The sequence below is a fragment of the Chiloscyllium punctatum genome, chromosome 9 (assembly GCF_047496795.1).
Source record: "Chiloscyllium punctatum isolate Juve2018m chromosome 9, sChiPun1.3, whole genome shotgun sequence".
Taxonomy (NCBI): Eukaryota; Metazoa; Chordata; class Chondrichthyes; order Orectolobiformes; family Hemiscylliidae; genus Chiloscyllium; species Chiloscyllium punctatum.
The window spans coordinates 4,396,899-4,413,866 of record NC_092747.1 but is presented as its reverse complement, the minus strand read 5'-3'; the positions used below and the strand labels follow the sequence as shown (position 1 = coordinate 4,413,866).

General features: G+C 43.2%; 1 protein-coding gene across 4 annotated transcripts in view; it reads right to left on the bottom strand.

Moving 5' to 3' along the window:
* Positions 1-279: 279 nt before the first annotated feature.
* folr (folate receptor) overlaps positions 280-16,968 on the bottom strand; it is a 33,999-nt gene continuing 17,310 nt past the window's right edge. For all 4 annotated transcript variants that reach the window (XM_072576754.1, XM_072576751.1, XM_072576752.1 and 1 more), the window contains exons 4-5: positions 12,498-12,633; positions 280-4,727 (exon numbers count right to left, since the gene is read on the bottom strand). In XM_072576754.1, coding sequence (XP_072432855.1) covers positions 4,435-4,727; positions 12,498-12,633 — 429 coding nt within the window. In that variant the 3' untranslated portion in view covers positions 280-4,434. The remainder of the gene's footprint in view (positions 4,728-12,497; positions 12,634-16,968) is intronic.

The following is a 16,968-nucleotide window of genomic DNA, read 5'->3' as shown; positions in this document are numbered from 1 at the left end:
GTTTGGTGGCTGAAATGTAAGGGTCTCACGAACAGCAGAAAGAGAGAACAATCTTGTTCTTCATGACCGAGTGCCAATAGCTCTGGAATGTCAATCCATAAGAAAGTCTGGGCCTCGGCTTAGCTATCTCACCCGAAAGACCAAAACAGCTTGAGCTTGCATCACAACCCCAGTCATGGCCTCTGATGCTGGGGTTTTGTGGGATTCAAACCCACAGCCTTCAGGCTGTCCACTCAGCCCAGGTTCAAACTTTGGAATCACAGTGGAGAAAACACAATATTTTGATCTTAAAGTTCTTTAATGCTACCACAGTCTGATCATACATAAATTCTGATGCGGAGATGCTGGAGTCGACAAAGTCAGAAGTCACATGAGACCAGGTTTTAGTCCAAAAGGTTTATTTGAAATCACAAGCCTTCAGAGCGCAGCTCCTTCGTCAGGTGAAGTGAAGCATATAAATAACTCACTGCGCAGATGCAGAGGGAAATTAAAGATTGCAGTCTTTAATCAAATCATAGCTAAACTCATTAAAAAGCTGCAGACATTCAGCTTAATAGCAAACACATTATAGAAAATCCCTGAATTTTAAACAAAATTTAGTATAGAAAATTAAGGGAAGCACTTGAATTACTAAATGGGGCAGTTATTACTCAAAGGATAAGGAATTACACTTGAAATTTATGTATTTAAAAGCCTGATAATCAGAAGATATCCATGTTAAGTGCAATAGTTTATTGATGTGCATTTCTATAGTGTCTTTACCGTGTTTAACCGTTTGTTGATACTCAACAGGAATATCAAACATTTGACCCCAACACATTTCAGGAAATGTGAGGGCAAATGATTTGGCAAAGAGGCTTGCTTTATAGTGTGTCGGTAAGGAGATATGGTTAGGGGCTGAGGGGTTTAGGAGGGTCTCCTAGAACTTCGTGCAGCTGAAGACAGTCACTAATGGTGAACTGACCAAAATCAGGAATGTATAACAGGCTAGAACCAGAGGAGTGCAGAGAACTCAGACAGTTGTAGAGCTGGAGGAGATTATAGATAAACTGATTAAACAGGAGAGAAATTGAGTCGGAAGAGATAGGAAGGTCGTGAATGAGTACTTTGCTTCAGTATTTACAAATGAGAGTGACCGTATTGTTGAAGAGGAGAATATGAAACGGACTGGTAAGCTAGAGGAGATACTAGTTAGGAAGGAAGATGTGTTGGACATTTTGAAAAACTTGAGGATAGACAAGTCCCCCGGGACTGACGGGATATATCCTAGGATTATGTGGGAAGCAAGAGAGGAAATTGCAGAGCCGTTGGCAATGATCTTTTCGTCTTCACTGTCAACAGGGGTGGTACCAGGGGACTGGAGAGTGGCGAATGTTGTGCCCCGTTCAAAAAAGGGAATAGGGATAACCCTGGGAATTACAGACCAGTTAGTCTTACTTCGGTGGTAGGCAAAGTAATAGAAAGGGTACTGAGGGTTAGGATTTATGAGTATCTGGAAAGACACTGCTTGATTAGGGAGAGCCAGCACGGATTTGTGAGGGGTAGGTCTTGCCTTACAAGTCTTATTGAATTCTCTGAGGAGGTGACCAAGCATGTGGATGAGGGTAGAGCAGTGGATGTAGTGTACGTGGATTTTAGTAAGGCATTTGATAAGGTTCCCCATGGTAGGCTTATGTGGAAAGTCAGGAGGCATGGGATAGTGGGAAATTTGACCAGTTGGATAGAGAACTGGCTCACTGGTCGAAGTCAGAGAGTGGTGGTAGATGGTAAATATTCAGCCTGGAGCCCAGTTACAAGTGGAGTTCTGCAGGGATCAGTTCTGGGTCCTCTGCTGTTTGTAATGTTTATTAATGACTTGGAAGAGGGATCGAAGGGTGGGTCAGTAAATTTGCAGACGATGCGAAGATTGGTGGAGTTGTGGATAGTGAGGAGGGCTGTTGTCGGCTGCAAAGGGACTTAGATATGATGCAGAGCTGGGCTGAGGAGTGGCAGATGGAGTTCAACCCTGTCAAGTGTGAGGTTGTCCATTTTGGAAGGACAAATAAGAATGCGGAATACAGGGTTAATGGTGGGGTTCTTAGTAAGGTGGAGGAGCAGAGGGATCTTGCGGTCTATGTTCATAGATCTTTGAAAGTTGCCACTCAGGTGGATAGAGCTTGTAAGGAGGCCTATGGTGTATTAGCGTTCATTAGCAGAGGGATTGAATGCAAGAGTTGTGAGGTGATGTTGCAGCTGTACAGGACCTTGGTAAGGCAACATTTGGAGTACTGTGTGCAGTTCTGGTCGCCTCACTTTAGGAAAGATGTGGAAGCTTTGGAGAGGGTGCAGAGGAGATTTACCAGGATGTTGCCTGGAATGGAGAATAGATGGTACGAGGATAGGTTGAGAGTGCTAGGCCTTTTCTCATTGGAATGGCGAAGGATGAGGGGTGACTTGATGAAGGTTTATAAGATGATCAGGGGAATAGATAGAGTAGACAGTCAGAGACTTTTTCCCCGTGTACAACAGAGTGTTACAAGGGGACATAAATTTAAGGTGAAGGGTGGAAGGTATGGGGGGGGGGGGGGTGTCAGGGGTAGGTTCTTTACCCAGAGAGTGGTGGGGGCATGGAATGCGCTGCCTATGGGACTGGCAGAGTCAGAATCATTGGTGACCTTTAAGCGGCAATTGGATAGGTACATGGATAGGTGCTTAAGCTAGGACAAGTGTTCGGCACAACATCGTGGGCCGAAGGGCCTGTTCTGTGCTGTATTGTTCTATGTTCTATAAATGCATTTATGTGGACCACACAAAGCACTTTACAGCGAATGAATCACTTTTTAAGAACAGTTACTACTACACTACATGAATACATCAAACTCAAAGTACCAGCATTATTACTCATTCCTAACTAGCCTCAAGAAAATCATACTGAGTTGCCTTCTTGAACCGCTGCAGTCCACGTGTTGTGGGCTTACCCACAATGCCCCGAGGGAATTCCAGGATTTTGACCAGGTGACACTGAAGGAATGGTGATATATAAGTCAGAATGGTGAGTGGCTTGGAGGGGAACTTGCATGGGATGGTGCTATGTATCTGCTGCCCTTATGCTTCCAGATGGACGTGGTCATGCATTTGGAAGGTGCTGCCTAAAGAGCTTTGGCAAGTTGTACAGTGGATCTTGTTGACGGTACAAATTCCTGTTCTTGGAATTGAAACAACTGACCTCCAGCAAACAACTTCATTTGTGCTAAATGAGTCCAGCCATTGGCTCCCACCTTCTTATGACCTTATGCACATTTGTTCGAAAGCAGCTGAGGTGTCAAGGGCTGTCACTCTCACCTCACCTCGAATTCACTTCTTTTGTCCACGTTTGAACCAAGGCTGGCATGAGGGCAGGAGCTGAGTGACCCTGCCAGAACTCGAACTGGGCATCACTGAGTACAGTAGTTTATTGCTGAGTAAATAATGTCTGATTGCACTGTTGATGACACATTCCCTCACTCTGTGGATGAATTATGAACATTTAACTGTTTATACATCAGAGTCTTTTTAAGGTCAGCACCAAGGCTCTAAATTTTCATCCCAACCATGAACAGAATGGAGGCTCAGCAATAGCCTGGAAACAACAGTATGTCTGTCATTCACACCAGGATGACATCTTTAGGGGTGAGATGTTAAACTGAGGACCCAAAGACTCTCAAGGCCAAGATTGATCCCTCAACTCACATCACAGGAAACAGATTATCTGGTCGCTGTCTCATTGCTGTTTGCAAGAGCTCTGTATAGCAGATGGTAGTGCAGGGTAATGTCACTCAACAAATAATCCCAAAGTCCAGGCTATTGGTCTGGTTCAAATTTCACAATACCAAGAAATGGCATTTAACTAAAATTTAAGAACTGGCATCAAATGCTAGTCACTGTGACCGGGAACTACCATCCAATTGTTAAGAATCTGCAAGAGCTTCGTGGGCCCTGTGGTGCAGTGGGAGTATCCCTACCTTTGAGCCAGGGGCCCAGTCTGAAGTCCTGTTCCAGAGGTGCGTCATAACATCTCTGAACAGGATGACTGGAAAATGTCTGCAGGAACTTCATGTGTATAAATTGTCTGCCACCTTTCCCTGCATTGCAACAGGGAACAAGAATTTACAAGCAATCCACTGGTTGTAAAGTGTTTTGGAATATCCTGAGGTTGCTATACAAAAGGTGCTGTATAAATATGCTCTTTGCGTTTTTGCCACTTACCCATAACAATGACAGTGATAACAAGTGCAACATCTCCTCTCCCCTGACAAATCTCACCCCCGGACATAGCCAATGGATTGCCTCAGCAAGAAAAGCAAACAAATTTCTTTTTTAAAATCAAGATATGGCAGAGCCGGTGAATGCAGAAGGGAAAATGCAAGAGATGTATTTCAACAGTCCACTCTCCTTTCTGCTTATAGCCAGGGAAAGCTAAGACAAGACAGAGAGCAGCAGAAGAGTCAGGAACAGTGAGACAGTCAGCTCAACAGACGAAGAGGATGCGATCAGACCCTTCTGAATGGCATAGTACCGTGCAACCTCCGCATTTGGGTTCTGCCTGGAGCCGGAGGTGTCGAACCACATAGCAATACACTTGCCACTCCCGCGATCATGTTCCGTGAATTCATACGAGTAACTCCACAGCTTCTCGCAAAGGTCCCGGGGAGTTGGGAAAAATTTAATAAACTTCTCGCATTTGCTTCCTGTCGGGCACTGGTTTACCCCTAAAATAAGATTTGTCAAAAAAAAAATACAATACCTTATTGGAAATAAGTCTGAAGTGACACAGATCAAACACCTTTATTAACCCCAAACAGAAAGTAACGTGAGCACAGAATGCGAGCAGGCCTGACTATGATAAGCTAGAAGTACAATCTTGGGAATCTGATGCAAGTGGGAACCCATAGAATCTCTACAGTCTGTCAACAGGCCCTTCAGCCCAACAAGTCCACACTGATCCTCTGAAGAATAACCCACGTACACCCATTCTCCTACTTTATATTTACCCCTGACTCTTGCACCTAATCTCCACATCCCTGAACACTATGGGCAATTTAGCATGGCCAATTCACCAAACCTGCATATCTTTGGACTTTGGGAAGAATCAGAAGCACCCGGAGGGAACCCACGCAGATAGTGGAAGAATTTGCAAACTCCATACAGTCACCTGAGGGTGGGATCAAACCTGGCGCTGTGAGGCAGCAGTGTTAACTACTGAGCCACCATGCAGCCTAGAAATTCTGAAATGAAGAAAATCTGAAAAGGAATAGGCTATCAGGCCCTTCTGTCCTGCTCTGCCATTCAATATAATCATGGCTGATCATGTTTCCATTTTCTCCCCATTCTCGTTGATCCCTTTAACCCAAAGAACTATATTTATTGTATTTTTGACAACATTCTAGTTTGAACTTTGACTGTGGTTAGATTGTCTCTTATTGGAGATGGTCATAGCATGGCATTGGTGAGACGTGAATGTTACATGCCATTTGTTAACCCTAGTCTGGATATTGTCCAGATTATGCAGCATTTTGGCTTCCCCCACTCTGGATGAAAACATTTCTCCTCATCTCAGCCCTAAATGATCAATCCCATATTCTTAGATTGTGACCCTGGTTCTGGACTCCCTAGTCATCTGGAACACGCTTCCTGAATTTATCTTCTCTAGCCCTGGTACAGTTTTGTAGCAATCACCCCCTCATTCTGCTAAACTCCAGCAAAAACCAAACCAGTCCCTCTTCAATCCAGCCAACCCAGGAAATGTCTGGAAAACATTTGCTGCACACCTTCAATAGCCAGAATATCCTTCCTTAGGTAAAGAGATCAAAACTGCACATAATAATCCAGGTATGATCTCACCAAGGCCCTGTATAAATGCAGCAAGACATCCCTGCTCCTATACTTGAATTCTCTACTAGGAAGGTCAACGTCCCAGTTATCTTCTTCACTGCCTGCTGCACCTGCAATGCTTACTGTCAACAATTGGTGTAGAAGAATTCCCAGGTCTCATTGCACCCCCCTTTCCTGATACATCAGTCAGATAATAATCAGCCTTCTTGTTTTTGCTACCTCATATTTATCCACATTATACTGCAGCTAACAAAGATTTGCCCACTGATTCAGCATGTCCAAATCACATTGCAGCATCTCTGCATCCTCCTCACACTCACCCTCTCACCCAGATTTTGTCACTTGCAAACTTGGAGATATTACACTTAGTTCCCTCATCTAAATCACTAATACATTATGAATAGCAGATCCCAGCACTGAATCCTGCTGTACCCCACTGGGCATTGGCGACTCCTTGATTCCTACTGTTTTCTAACTGCCAACCATGTTGTTGGAACTGCATCCATCCAGGCAAGTGGGGGGGGTATTCCATCACATTCTTGACATTGTGCCTTGAGATGGTGAACAGGTTTTCAGGAGTCAAGTGATGAGTTGCTTGCTGCAACATTCCTTGCTTCTGATCCGTTCTTGTAGTCACTATCTTTATGTGGCGAGTCCAGTTAAGTTTCTAGTCAATGGTAACGCCAAGAATTTTGATAATAGGGGATTCAGTGATGGTAACACCATTGAATGTCAAGAGACTGTGGTTAGATTGTCTCTTATTGGAGATGGAGATGGTCATAGCATGGCATTGGTGAGACGTGAATGTTACATGCCATTTATTAACCCTAGTCTGGATATTGTCCAGATTATGCAGCATTTGAACACGGATCGCTGCAGTATCTGAAGAGTCACAAACATTGTGCAATCATCGGTGAACATCTTCACTTCTGATCTTATGATAGAAGGAAGGTCATTAATGAAGCAGCTGAAGGTAGTTGGGCCTCAGACACTACTGGGGAACTCCTGCAGAGATTTTCTGGAGCTGAGCTGACTGATCTCCAATAACCATGACCATCTTCATGTGTGCCAAGTATGATTCCAACCAGTGGATAGTTTGCCCCCCGATGCTCACTGATTTCAGTTTTGCTAGAACTCCTTGATACTACACTGTCCACCCTTTAATACAATCATGTCTGATCTCATCTTGGCATCAACGCCACCTTCCAACTCCCCACAATCCTTTAACCATGACTAATTAAAAATCTCGCCCCTCTCTAAAATTACTTCATGCCCACTATACTCTTGGGAAGTGAATTCCACAGATGCATGGCCTTTTAAGAAATAATTCCTCCTCATCTGTTTTAAATCTGTTATCCCTCATTCTAACATTATGACCTCTTATTCTGGACTGCCCCGTAAGGGGAACATCTTTTCTACATCTACTTTGTTAATTCCTTAAGTATCTTATATACCTCAATTGAATCTCCTCTCAATCTTCTTAACTCCAACAAGCATAGCCCTAAACTGCTCAACTCCTCAAAAAATAAACCTTTCCTCTCTGTAAACTCATTTTAAGCTAGCAATCAGTTTCTAGTTCAGAGCTTTAAAATCATAACATAGTTAAGGAACCCAATCAACAGAAACTGCCTGGTAGTGATAGTTATACATCAAATACCTGAAAGCATATTGGCATTAACAAGATAGCAGGTAGCTGACTTGGCAGTATCAACCAAGGTGTGAATCACCAGTTCTCTATAAAATTAGGCAGGTTCTACTACCACATGATAGCACAATTTGCGATGAGGCTTCAACATTAGCTTGGGGGGGAATTCTATGCACATGGCAGGAAGCAAGTGGCTCAGTAGCTCGCACTGCTGCCTCACAGCACCAGTGTCCCAGGTTCAATTGTGTGGAGTTTGCACGTTCGCCCTGTGCCTGCGTGGGTCTCCTCCGGCTGCTCCGGTTTCCTCCCACAATCCAAAGATGTGCAGGTCAGGTGAATTGGCCATGCTCAATTGCCCATAGTGTTAGGTACATTAGTCAGAGGGAAATGGGTCTGGGCAGGTTACTCTTCGGAGGGTCAGTGTGGACTTGTTGGGCTGAAGGATCTGTTTCCACACTGTAGGGAATCTAACCTAGTCTAATCTATCCAGAAGCTGGTGAGTGCTTTAAGGACTTGAATTAGGTAAGCAGGTTTGGAGAGACAGACAGTGGCCTAAAGCAGTACTGTACAGCCCTAAGCAATTGCAATAATTGCATAACCTAGCTAAATTTTAATATAGATACAGGCGAATTAAACAATGTTTATAAATGAGAGGGGAAAGATTTAAAAAGGGACCAAAGGGGCAACTTTTTCACGCAGAGGGCAGTGCATGCATGGAACGAGCTGCCAGAGGAAGTGGTGGAGGCTGGTACAATTGCAACATTTAAAAGGCATCTAGATGGGTATATGAATAGGAAGGGTTTGGAGGGATATGGGCCAAATGCTGGCAAATGGGACTAAATCAATTTAGGATATCCGGTCGGCATGGATGAGTTGGAACAAAGGATTGGTTTCCGTGCTGTACATCTCTGTGACCTGCTCAGACATTCTAACCCAGAGGTACAAATTCTACCAGTGCACCACAAGAGCCCCAGCAGGAATATTTCTGTACTTATGACCTGAGAAGTTCAAGAAAACACAATGAACACATCAGGGCAGCTGATGCTTTGCAGCTGTAGCATCTGAGAGCTATTGGACAGCCATGGCAATGACATCTCCATTAAATGGATGTGGCTTACAAATTTCAATACAGTTGATGAGCTCCAGACACTGCAATGTAGTCAGTTCAGGAAATGGTCATCTGTTAGTGGTGGTGTACTGATAATGTCACTGGACTAGTAATCCAGATCCCCAGGCCAATGCTCCATGACAGGGGCAGCACAGTGCCTCAGTGGTTAGCATTGTTGCCTCACAGTGACAGGCTCGATGCCAGCCTCGGGCAACCATTTGTGTGGAGTTTGCACATTCTCCCAGCGTCTGTGTGGGTTTCCTCCCACAGTCCAAAGATTTGCAGATTAGGTGAATTGGCCATGCTAAATTGCCCCATAGAGTTCAGGGATGTGTAGTTTAGGTGCATTAGTCAGGGGTAAATGTAGGGGAATGGGTCTGGGTGGCTTATTTTTTGCAGGGTCTGTGGGGACTTGTTGGACTAAAAGGGCCTGCTTCCACAATGTAGGGATTCTATGGACATAGGTTTGAATCCCATTTCAATGGCAAAATTTTAGTTCAGTACAACATCTGGAACAAAAAGCCGATCAAATGGTGACTGAGCAGCCACCATCGATTGTGGTGAAAGCCCAAATTGTTCACTAATCAGGGAAGGAAATCTGCCATCCTTACCCACCTGGTCAACATGTGATCTACACACACAACAATATGGCTGACTCTGAACTGCAGTCTGAGCAATTAAGGAGGGGGGAATAAATGCTGAAACCCAGTCATGGATATCCGCATCACATGGATGAATTTTTTAAAAATTAGTCCATGTATCGAAGGGTGAGCCTGCAAGTAAGGCAGATGTGGAGATCGCCAAGTTAAAAACTGAATAGCCTCAATCTCACGCTACCTAACAGGCGAGGGGACTGTGAGAACCTGAGAAGGCCATGCAGCAGAGTGGATGAGCAAAGTGACCACTGTACCATGTTGCAGGGAACCAGTCAAATGAGGAGAAAGAAAGAATGTAGTGTAGTTAGCCTGGAGACGCTGATGTAATGGTCAAGTCACTGGGCTAGCAATCCATCTGTCCTGGCTAATACTCTGTGATAGAATACTGCCCACTGGCCTGGATGAGTGCAGCTCCAACAACACAAGAAACCTGACCCCATTCAGGACAAAGCAGCCCACGTGATTGGCACCACATCCACCACTAACTCTCAGTAACAGCAGTGTATATTCTCGATTAGAAATTCACCAAGGCTCCTGTTTGTTTTAAAAAAAAAGAGGCCTAAACAGTCTCCATTCAACATCCTCCATTCAACAGCACCCTCCTCTACCTTAGCTCATTCTCACTTCGAGCAACTTCTACTTTCACCCATCTCATTTTCTCCAAGTCAGAGACCCAATGGGCCCAGCTAAGACTATCTGTGGGTTTTGTGGATTATTCCTTATTCACGCCCCAACCACAATTCTTATTCTTTGATATACTGATGATGTCATCAGTATTGCTTCCTGCTCTCGCCCAGAATATATGAATAGGAAGCATTTTGAGGGATATGGACCAAATGCTGGCAAATAGGAGAAGATTAATTTAGAATACTTGGTCAGCATGGATGAGTTGGACCAAAGGGTCTGTTTCCGTGCCGTACATCTCCATGAACCTATCTGGACATATATTGGTTTCACCGGTTATAAGACAGGCCTTGAAGTATTTATGTATTGAAAAGCCACATCACCAATCTTCATTTAATCATCTTAGTATCCCATTTAATTAATTAATTGAGCCTAGCGTGTCTGCACTGGTTCTAATATTTCGTGCCAATCTCCTCCCTTTCCCCCATATTCCCACACATTATTTCTATTTGAGGCCTGCTAAAATTTTCCAGTAATTTGCTTTTGTTACTGATTTCCAGCATCTGCAGTGCTCTAGTTATACTGTGCAATTTGAGTGTTACTTTGATGCATGAAATGGAGATGGTGCAGGAAATCTTTATCCTTCTATTGACCCCATTAAAGAGAATCTGGTTTTTAATTTCGGCATTGAGTTTTCTTAAGCTACCAAGAATTATTAGAGGTCTACAGCCCAGAGTCTGCGCTGGTCAAAAACAAGCAACTAACTATTCTAATTTCTGACCTACTTAAAGACTTAGTAATGCAAACTTAGGAGGTATGGTTGGTAAGTTTGTCGATGACACAAAAATTGTTGTAGTGAACAGTGAAGAAGATTATTTCAGAGTGCAATTGGACCATGATCAGATGGGCCAATGGGTCAAGGTGTGGTACATGGAATTTAATTGAGATAAAGATGAAGTGTCGAATTTTGGAAAGGCAAATCAGGGAAGGATGTGTACACTTAGTGGTAGGGCCCAGGCGTAAAGGTTCACAGTTCCTTGAAAGTAGAATTGCAGATAGATAGGAGTGAAGAATGCATTTGGCACACTTGCCTCTTTTGGTCAAAAGAATGAGTATAGAGTTGGGAAGTTATGTCACGTTAGTGCAGAACATTGGTGAGGCCATGTTTAGAATACTGCATACAGTCTAGTTTCCCTGCTATGGGAGAATGCTGTTAAACCTGAAAGGGTACAGGAAAGATTTACAAAGATGTTGTCAAGGTTGGAGAGTTTGAGCTATAGGGAGAGGCTGAACAGGCTGTGGCCATTTTCCCTGGAGCATCAGAGGCTGAGGGGTGACCATATCAAGATTTATAAATTCATGAGGGGCATGGATAGGGTAAATAGACAAAGTGTTTTCCCTGGGGTGGGAGAGTCAAAAACTACAGGGCATAGGCTTAAGGCGAGAAGTGGAAGATTTTAAAAAGGACCTAAGGGGCAACCTTTTCAGGTAGTGGGTGGTGCGTTTAAGGAACAAGCTGGCAGAGGAAGTTATGGAGGCTGGCACAATGACAACATTTAAAAGGCATCTGGATGGAGGTTATAAATAGGAAGGGTTTAGAGGGATATGCGAAAAATGCTAACAAATGGAGCTAGGCCAGATTGGGATGCCTGGTCAGTATGGACGAGTTGGACCGAAGGGTCTATTTTCACACTCTACGACTATGAACTTTTACACTGTTTTTGTCCAAATAACTACCTAATGCCCCTTTTGAAAGCCTCATTTGAATCTACCATCACATTTCCAAGCAATGCATTCCCAGACACCAACTACTCACCGAAGGAATTTTTTTTCCTCACATCACCTTTGCTTCATTTATACATCACTTTAAATCTATGCCACTCTTACTCTTTTCTCTCTTTTGAGCTGGAACAGCTTCTCATTATCTAGTCTATCCAGCCCATGCTGATTTTAAAAACCTCAATCAAATCTCCTCTCAGTCATCCTCTCTGCAAGGAGTACAGTTCCAGCTGCTTCAAAGTCTCCTCATTGGTTCCAGGAAAGACATTTCAACATTCTTGCAAATCACTTCTGTACTGTCTCCAATGCACCTTTCTGAAAATGTGGCACAACTAAACACAATCCTCCAGCTGAGGTCTTGTACAAGTTCAGCATCACCTCCTTGCTCTTGTATTCTCTGCCCCTATTAATGAAGTCCAGGCTCCTTTGTTAACCGTGGTCCCAGTCCTGTCCCCTTAAACAACCTGCACATTTAGAGACCTGGGTGCATCTGTCCTGCACCCCCTTTAGAATTATACTTCCTATTTTATATTGTCTTTCAATGTTTTTCTCGTGTAAGGTCCAATGCTCACATTCCTTTATGCACCTTTTTCCTCTTTGCCACATGTATAAAGTGGCACCAATCCTAATTGTTCAACACCACCTAACGAGGACACCAGTTGTTCCAGTCCCGATGATTTGTCACAATCTTCTCGCATGTTGGAACAGGTTGAAAGGGCCAAATGGTCTCTTCAAGCCCCACCTCCTGATGTTCTTATTTTCCCCAAGTGTTAAACACACAGCTGAGTGCAGCTGGCACTTACTGCCTCGGAGCCAGAGAGCAGGAGGCACTCACCTGTGCTCCAGTCCCATCCTTTGTGCCAGTTACTCTTGCATGTGTGATCATCCTGACAGTCCTTCCACCAGTCTTCACAGTCAGTCTTGCAGATTGGGACGTGCATAATACGTTCTTTCCTCCAAGACTGATCAACCTACAGAGACAAGCAGCCAAATGACAGTCATTCGATAAAAACTGTGCGCCACAAAGGATGGGGTGGGTGGCACCATCCTACAAAAGAAAATCAAACAAATCCATCAATGGAAAGAAATAGAATATCAGAGTTGGCCCCAGTTTCTGGATAATTCCTGAGATGACAAGACAGATCTAACATGAATCAGTTAGGATTATATGCACTGGAGTTTAGAAGAATCTTATAGAAATGTGTAATTCTAACAGGACTGATCAGGGTAAATGCAAGAAGGATGTTCCTGATGACTGTAGAGTACAAGACCAGGGGGACCATGGTGTAAGGACAAGGGGTAGATCGTTTAGGACTGAGATGAGGAGAAATGTGTTCACCCAGAGAGTGGGGAACCTGTGAAATGTTCTGTACAGAAAACAACTCTGACCAGAACATTGAATATTCTCAAGGAGGAGTAAGACATAGCACTTGGAGCTAAAGGGATCAAAGCATATGGGGAGAAAGCAGGAAGATGATAGCGAGTTGCACAATCAGCCATGGTCATACTGAATGGTCTATCCCTGCTCCCATTTTCTATTTTTCCATTCTGCAGGAGTGCCAGAGCTAATGAAGCTGCCTTAATTTATGAAGTGCCAATAAACCGGAGAGCTCTGTTTTTGATCGGATTGCTACATTTGAAATTTTGTTCTGCTATGATATTATTAGGAAGAAGCTTTAGGTTTACTGTTGGTAGAGGACTATAGTTCTGAAGCACTGTGGAAGATGGAACTTATTTCAAATTTTGTAGTCATACCTGGAGTGGTGTCTTTAGGTTCACCAAGAACATTGGAGATTTACGTAACAAGGCATCCTGGAAAGCACATAACTACTGATAGCTTGCTGTCAAGCCTGGAAGGGCTGTTAGTTCAAAAGTGACTGACCTGGGGAGACTCTAATTTTATTAGAGGAGGAGAGCACTGATCATTGTTGTCCCATTGTTCTACAGACCCCACCACAAAAACTAAAATACTTTACCAAGAATTCGCAAGGTCATCAGCTAAATTCTTCATTGATATCAGGTTTAAACAAGAGATCTCTCAGTTAGGTTTCTTATTTTAAAAAATCATTTATCAAAATTATTTAATAAAAATGCAATAATTGGTTAACATACACTGTCAGTATACAGCTATAAAACATCACTTTGGCTACAGGCTTACAGGAATATGGTGGGGGTAAAAGGTATCGTAGTGATTGATCAGCCATGATCGTATTGAATGGCATGGCAGGCTCAGTGGGATGGTCTACTCCTGTTCGTATTTTCAACAGGTTATTCTTGAAGGCAAAATGATTTATTGCTGTAGAGTTTCTTGCTGTGATTTCCTGGCAAATGTGGTCAATTCACTAATCACACATGGTTGTTTTTTTGAAGTCTTGGCAGATACAGTTAGCTCAGGAAACACAATCTTCAGATGCTCCTTCCAACATACTTTCAAATTAACAAATAGATGTCACCCTGAACTGATGGAGAGGTTTTTCTTTTCAGAAATAGCAGGGATCAGCTTGGCAGATTCTGCAATGCAAGTCTTCCTTAACTCAGTTGGTGCTTAGACCTTTCTTCAAGTGAACCAGTATTAAGGTGGAGAGGGATCAGGAGAAATTGACCAGAATTTGTCAGGTAAGAAAGGTTTGAGTTATAAAGAAAGGCTGGATAGGCTGAGACTTTTCTCATTGGAGCGTAGGAGGTTGAGAGCTGACCTTATACAGGTTCATACAATCATGACATAGGGTTAATGGTAGGTGTCTTTTCCCTAGGATGGCGAATTTCAAGAAAAGGCAGCATATTTTTAAGGTGAGAGGAGAAAGATTAAAAAAAAGACCCAAGGCACAAATATTTTTTGCACAGAGGGTGGTTCGCATGTGCAATGAGCTTCCTGAGGGGAGTGGTGGATGTGAGCAGTTAGTGTTTAAACGACTTGTAGGTAAGTACATGAATAGGAAACGTTTGGGGGGGGGATGTGGGCCAGATTAAGGCAGTTGGGACTAGTTTCATTTGGGATTATGTTTGGCACAGATTGATTGGACTGAAGGATCTGTATGATTCTTTGAACAGCCCCTTCATGCTTGACATCAAGCTATCAACAGTCATGTGCTTTCCAGGATGCATTCTTAGATAAATCCCCCATGTTTATGGCACACTTTTGACAACATATTTTAAAGAAACCACTCAATCATAACTATATCCACCTAGTATGCCATAGATTGCAAAGATGGAAACCACTGAGTTTAAATTGCCCATGTTTCAGTCATACAAGGTGTTGAGAAAATAGACCTTACGGACCAACAGCTTGATGTTTATGTGTTTCCTAAGTTCACCCTTGGTTGCAGCTGTTTTCCCTACATATGTATCAGACTCTGCACCAAGGAGTAGACTGACAGTCACTATGAACCTGAGATAACACAGCTTGCTCACCACTCCAGTGGGATGTTACTCAGTGTGATCAGGGGACATGACACCGGTCCATTGGCTACAGTTTTCATGACTCACATCACAGGACAAGATACAGACAAAGTAAAGACAATTTGCTTACTATAATCTTGCAAACATGTGGTAATGGCCACACAGTCCAAAGGACAATAGTTATAAATCACACAACACCAGGTTATAGTCCAACAGGTTTAATTGGAAGCACACTAGCTTTCGGAGTGTCGCGCCTCCATCAGGTGATAGAGGAGGGCTCAATCCTAACACAGAATTTATTAAGGATTTATTTAGGATTGAGCCCTCCACTATCACCTGATGAAGGAGCGACGCTTCGAAAGCTAGTGTGCTTCCAATTAAACCTGTTGGACTATAACCTGGTGTTGTGTGATTTTTAACTTTGTACACCCCAGTCCAACATCAGCATCTCCAAATCAAAGGACAATATTTTGTTATTCCAATAAACTGCCTTAGTCAACATTCTTAGACAACTTGCACATTGCTGAAATTTGCTCTTTGTAATCCAACCTTGACTGTGAGATGAAATCCTTTTATTTTGTACTGGCCAAAGCAGCAATTCTATTTTTGGAACAGAATTCCCAAGAGTTGTTTAAGTAGCAACATTCAATTCCATCCAACCAGAGGAGGGAGTCTTATTTTTAAGGTTTTCATTTGGTTATTCAGGAGACTTCAGCGATTACTGAATAGAAACGCAAAAGTTACAAGTGGCGAGTGGGACGAGGAAAAAAAATAAAGAGATAGGGAAAGACACAGGTTCCACGTTTTTGTTAGGTCCACTGCTGGGAAGGAACTAAGTCAACATGTGTTGTGAGTGGGGTCTTCATGAGGAGTTGGATGACTGTTGTCAGAACTCAGGGACAGGCACAAGGAGTGAGTAGGCAGCTAAGTACTGAAGTTGGTGGGGGTCACCAAAATGGGAAGGTCACTGGTTTACACTGAGGAGCTCAGAGGACATCTGTGAGCATTAACACTTCATTGCAGGTGAGACAGTGACTGTTCAATAGCTCACAAGCATTATTTGCTTGATGCAACAGAGTAAGATTGATTGAAACTCTGAGCATAGCCAGGGACAGGCTTGGTTAGGTGAGGCCAGCTTTCGGAGAACAGCCAGAGTCACACTTGCGAGTGAGCACTGCAGTGCGCTTTCAGAGATTAGGGGAGTGTAAACCCAGACAAAGAGGGTAACTGACCAGAATGGAAGCAGATAAAACATTAGAGAAGAAACTTTAAGGCTAAATCAGCAGACGAGAATAACTGGAATCCCTTATTGTGTTTAATGTGATTTGATAACCGTGTTATTGATATTTGGTAGTAACTAGTAACTACTGAGGAATCCATGCCGTTTGATGGTGCTATGATCACAGTTGACTACCCATATCTACCACAACTATGCTGGGAAAAAGAAGTTAATAGTATATGTTGCAGATTGCATAATTGTTCCAAATGATATAGTAAAATTTAGTGCTGCGTTTTCAACAATCTCCCTAGGACCCTGGGACTCTTATTGTATCTACTTTTAAAAAAAAGATCAGTTTCTAGCCTGATAGCTATATACATTTGGACACTCTGGTCAGGATAGAATCATAGAATCCTTACGGTACAAAGACAGCAACCATTTGGCACATCAAGTCTGTTCGGACGCTCCAAAGAGCATTCCACCATATGCCTGTAACCCTGCATTTAGCATGGCCAATCCACCTAACCCGCACACCTTTGGACTAAGAGTGGAAACCATAGCAGCCAGAGAAACCCCACGTAGACACAGAGAATGTGCAAACTTCATGCAGACAGTCGCCTAAAAGTGGAATTGAATTCGTCTCCCTGACACTGTGAAGCTGCAGTGCTAATCACTCAGCCACTGTACT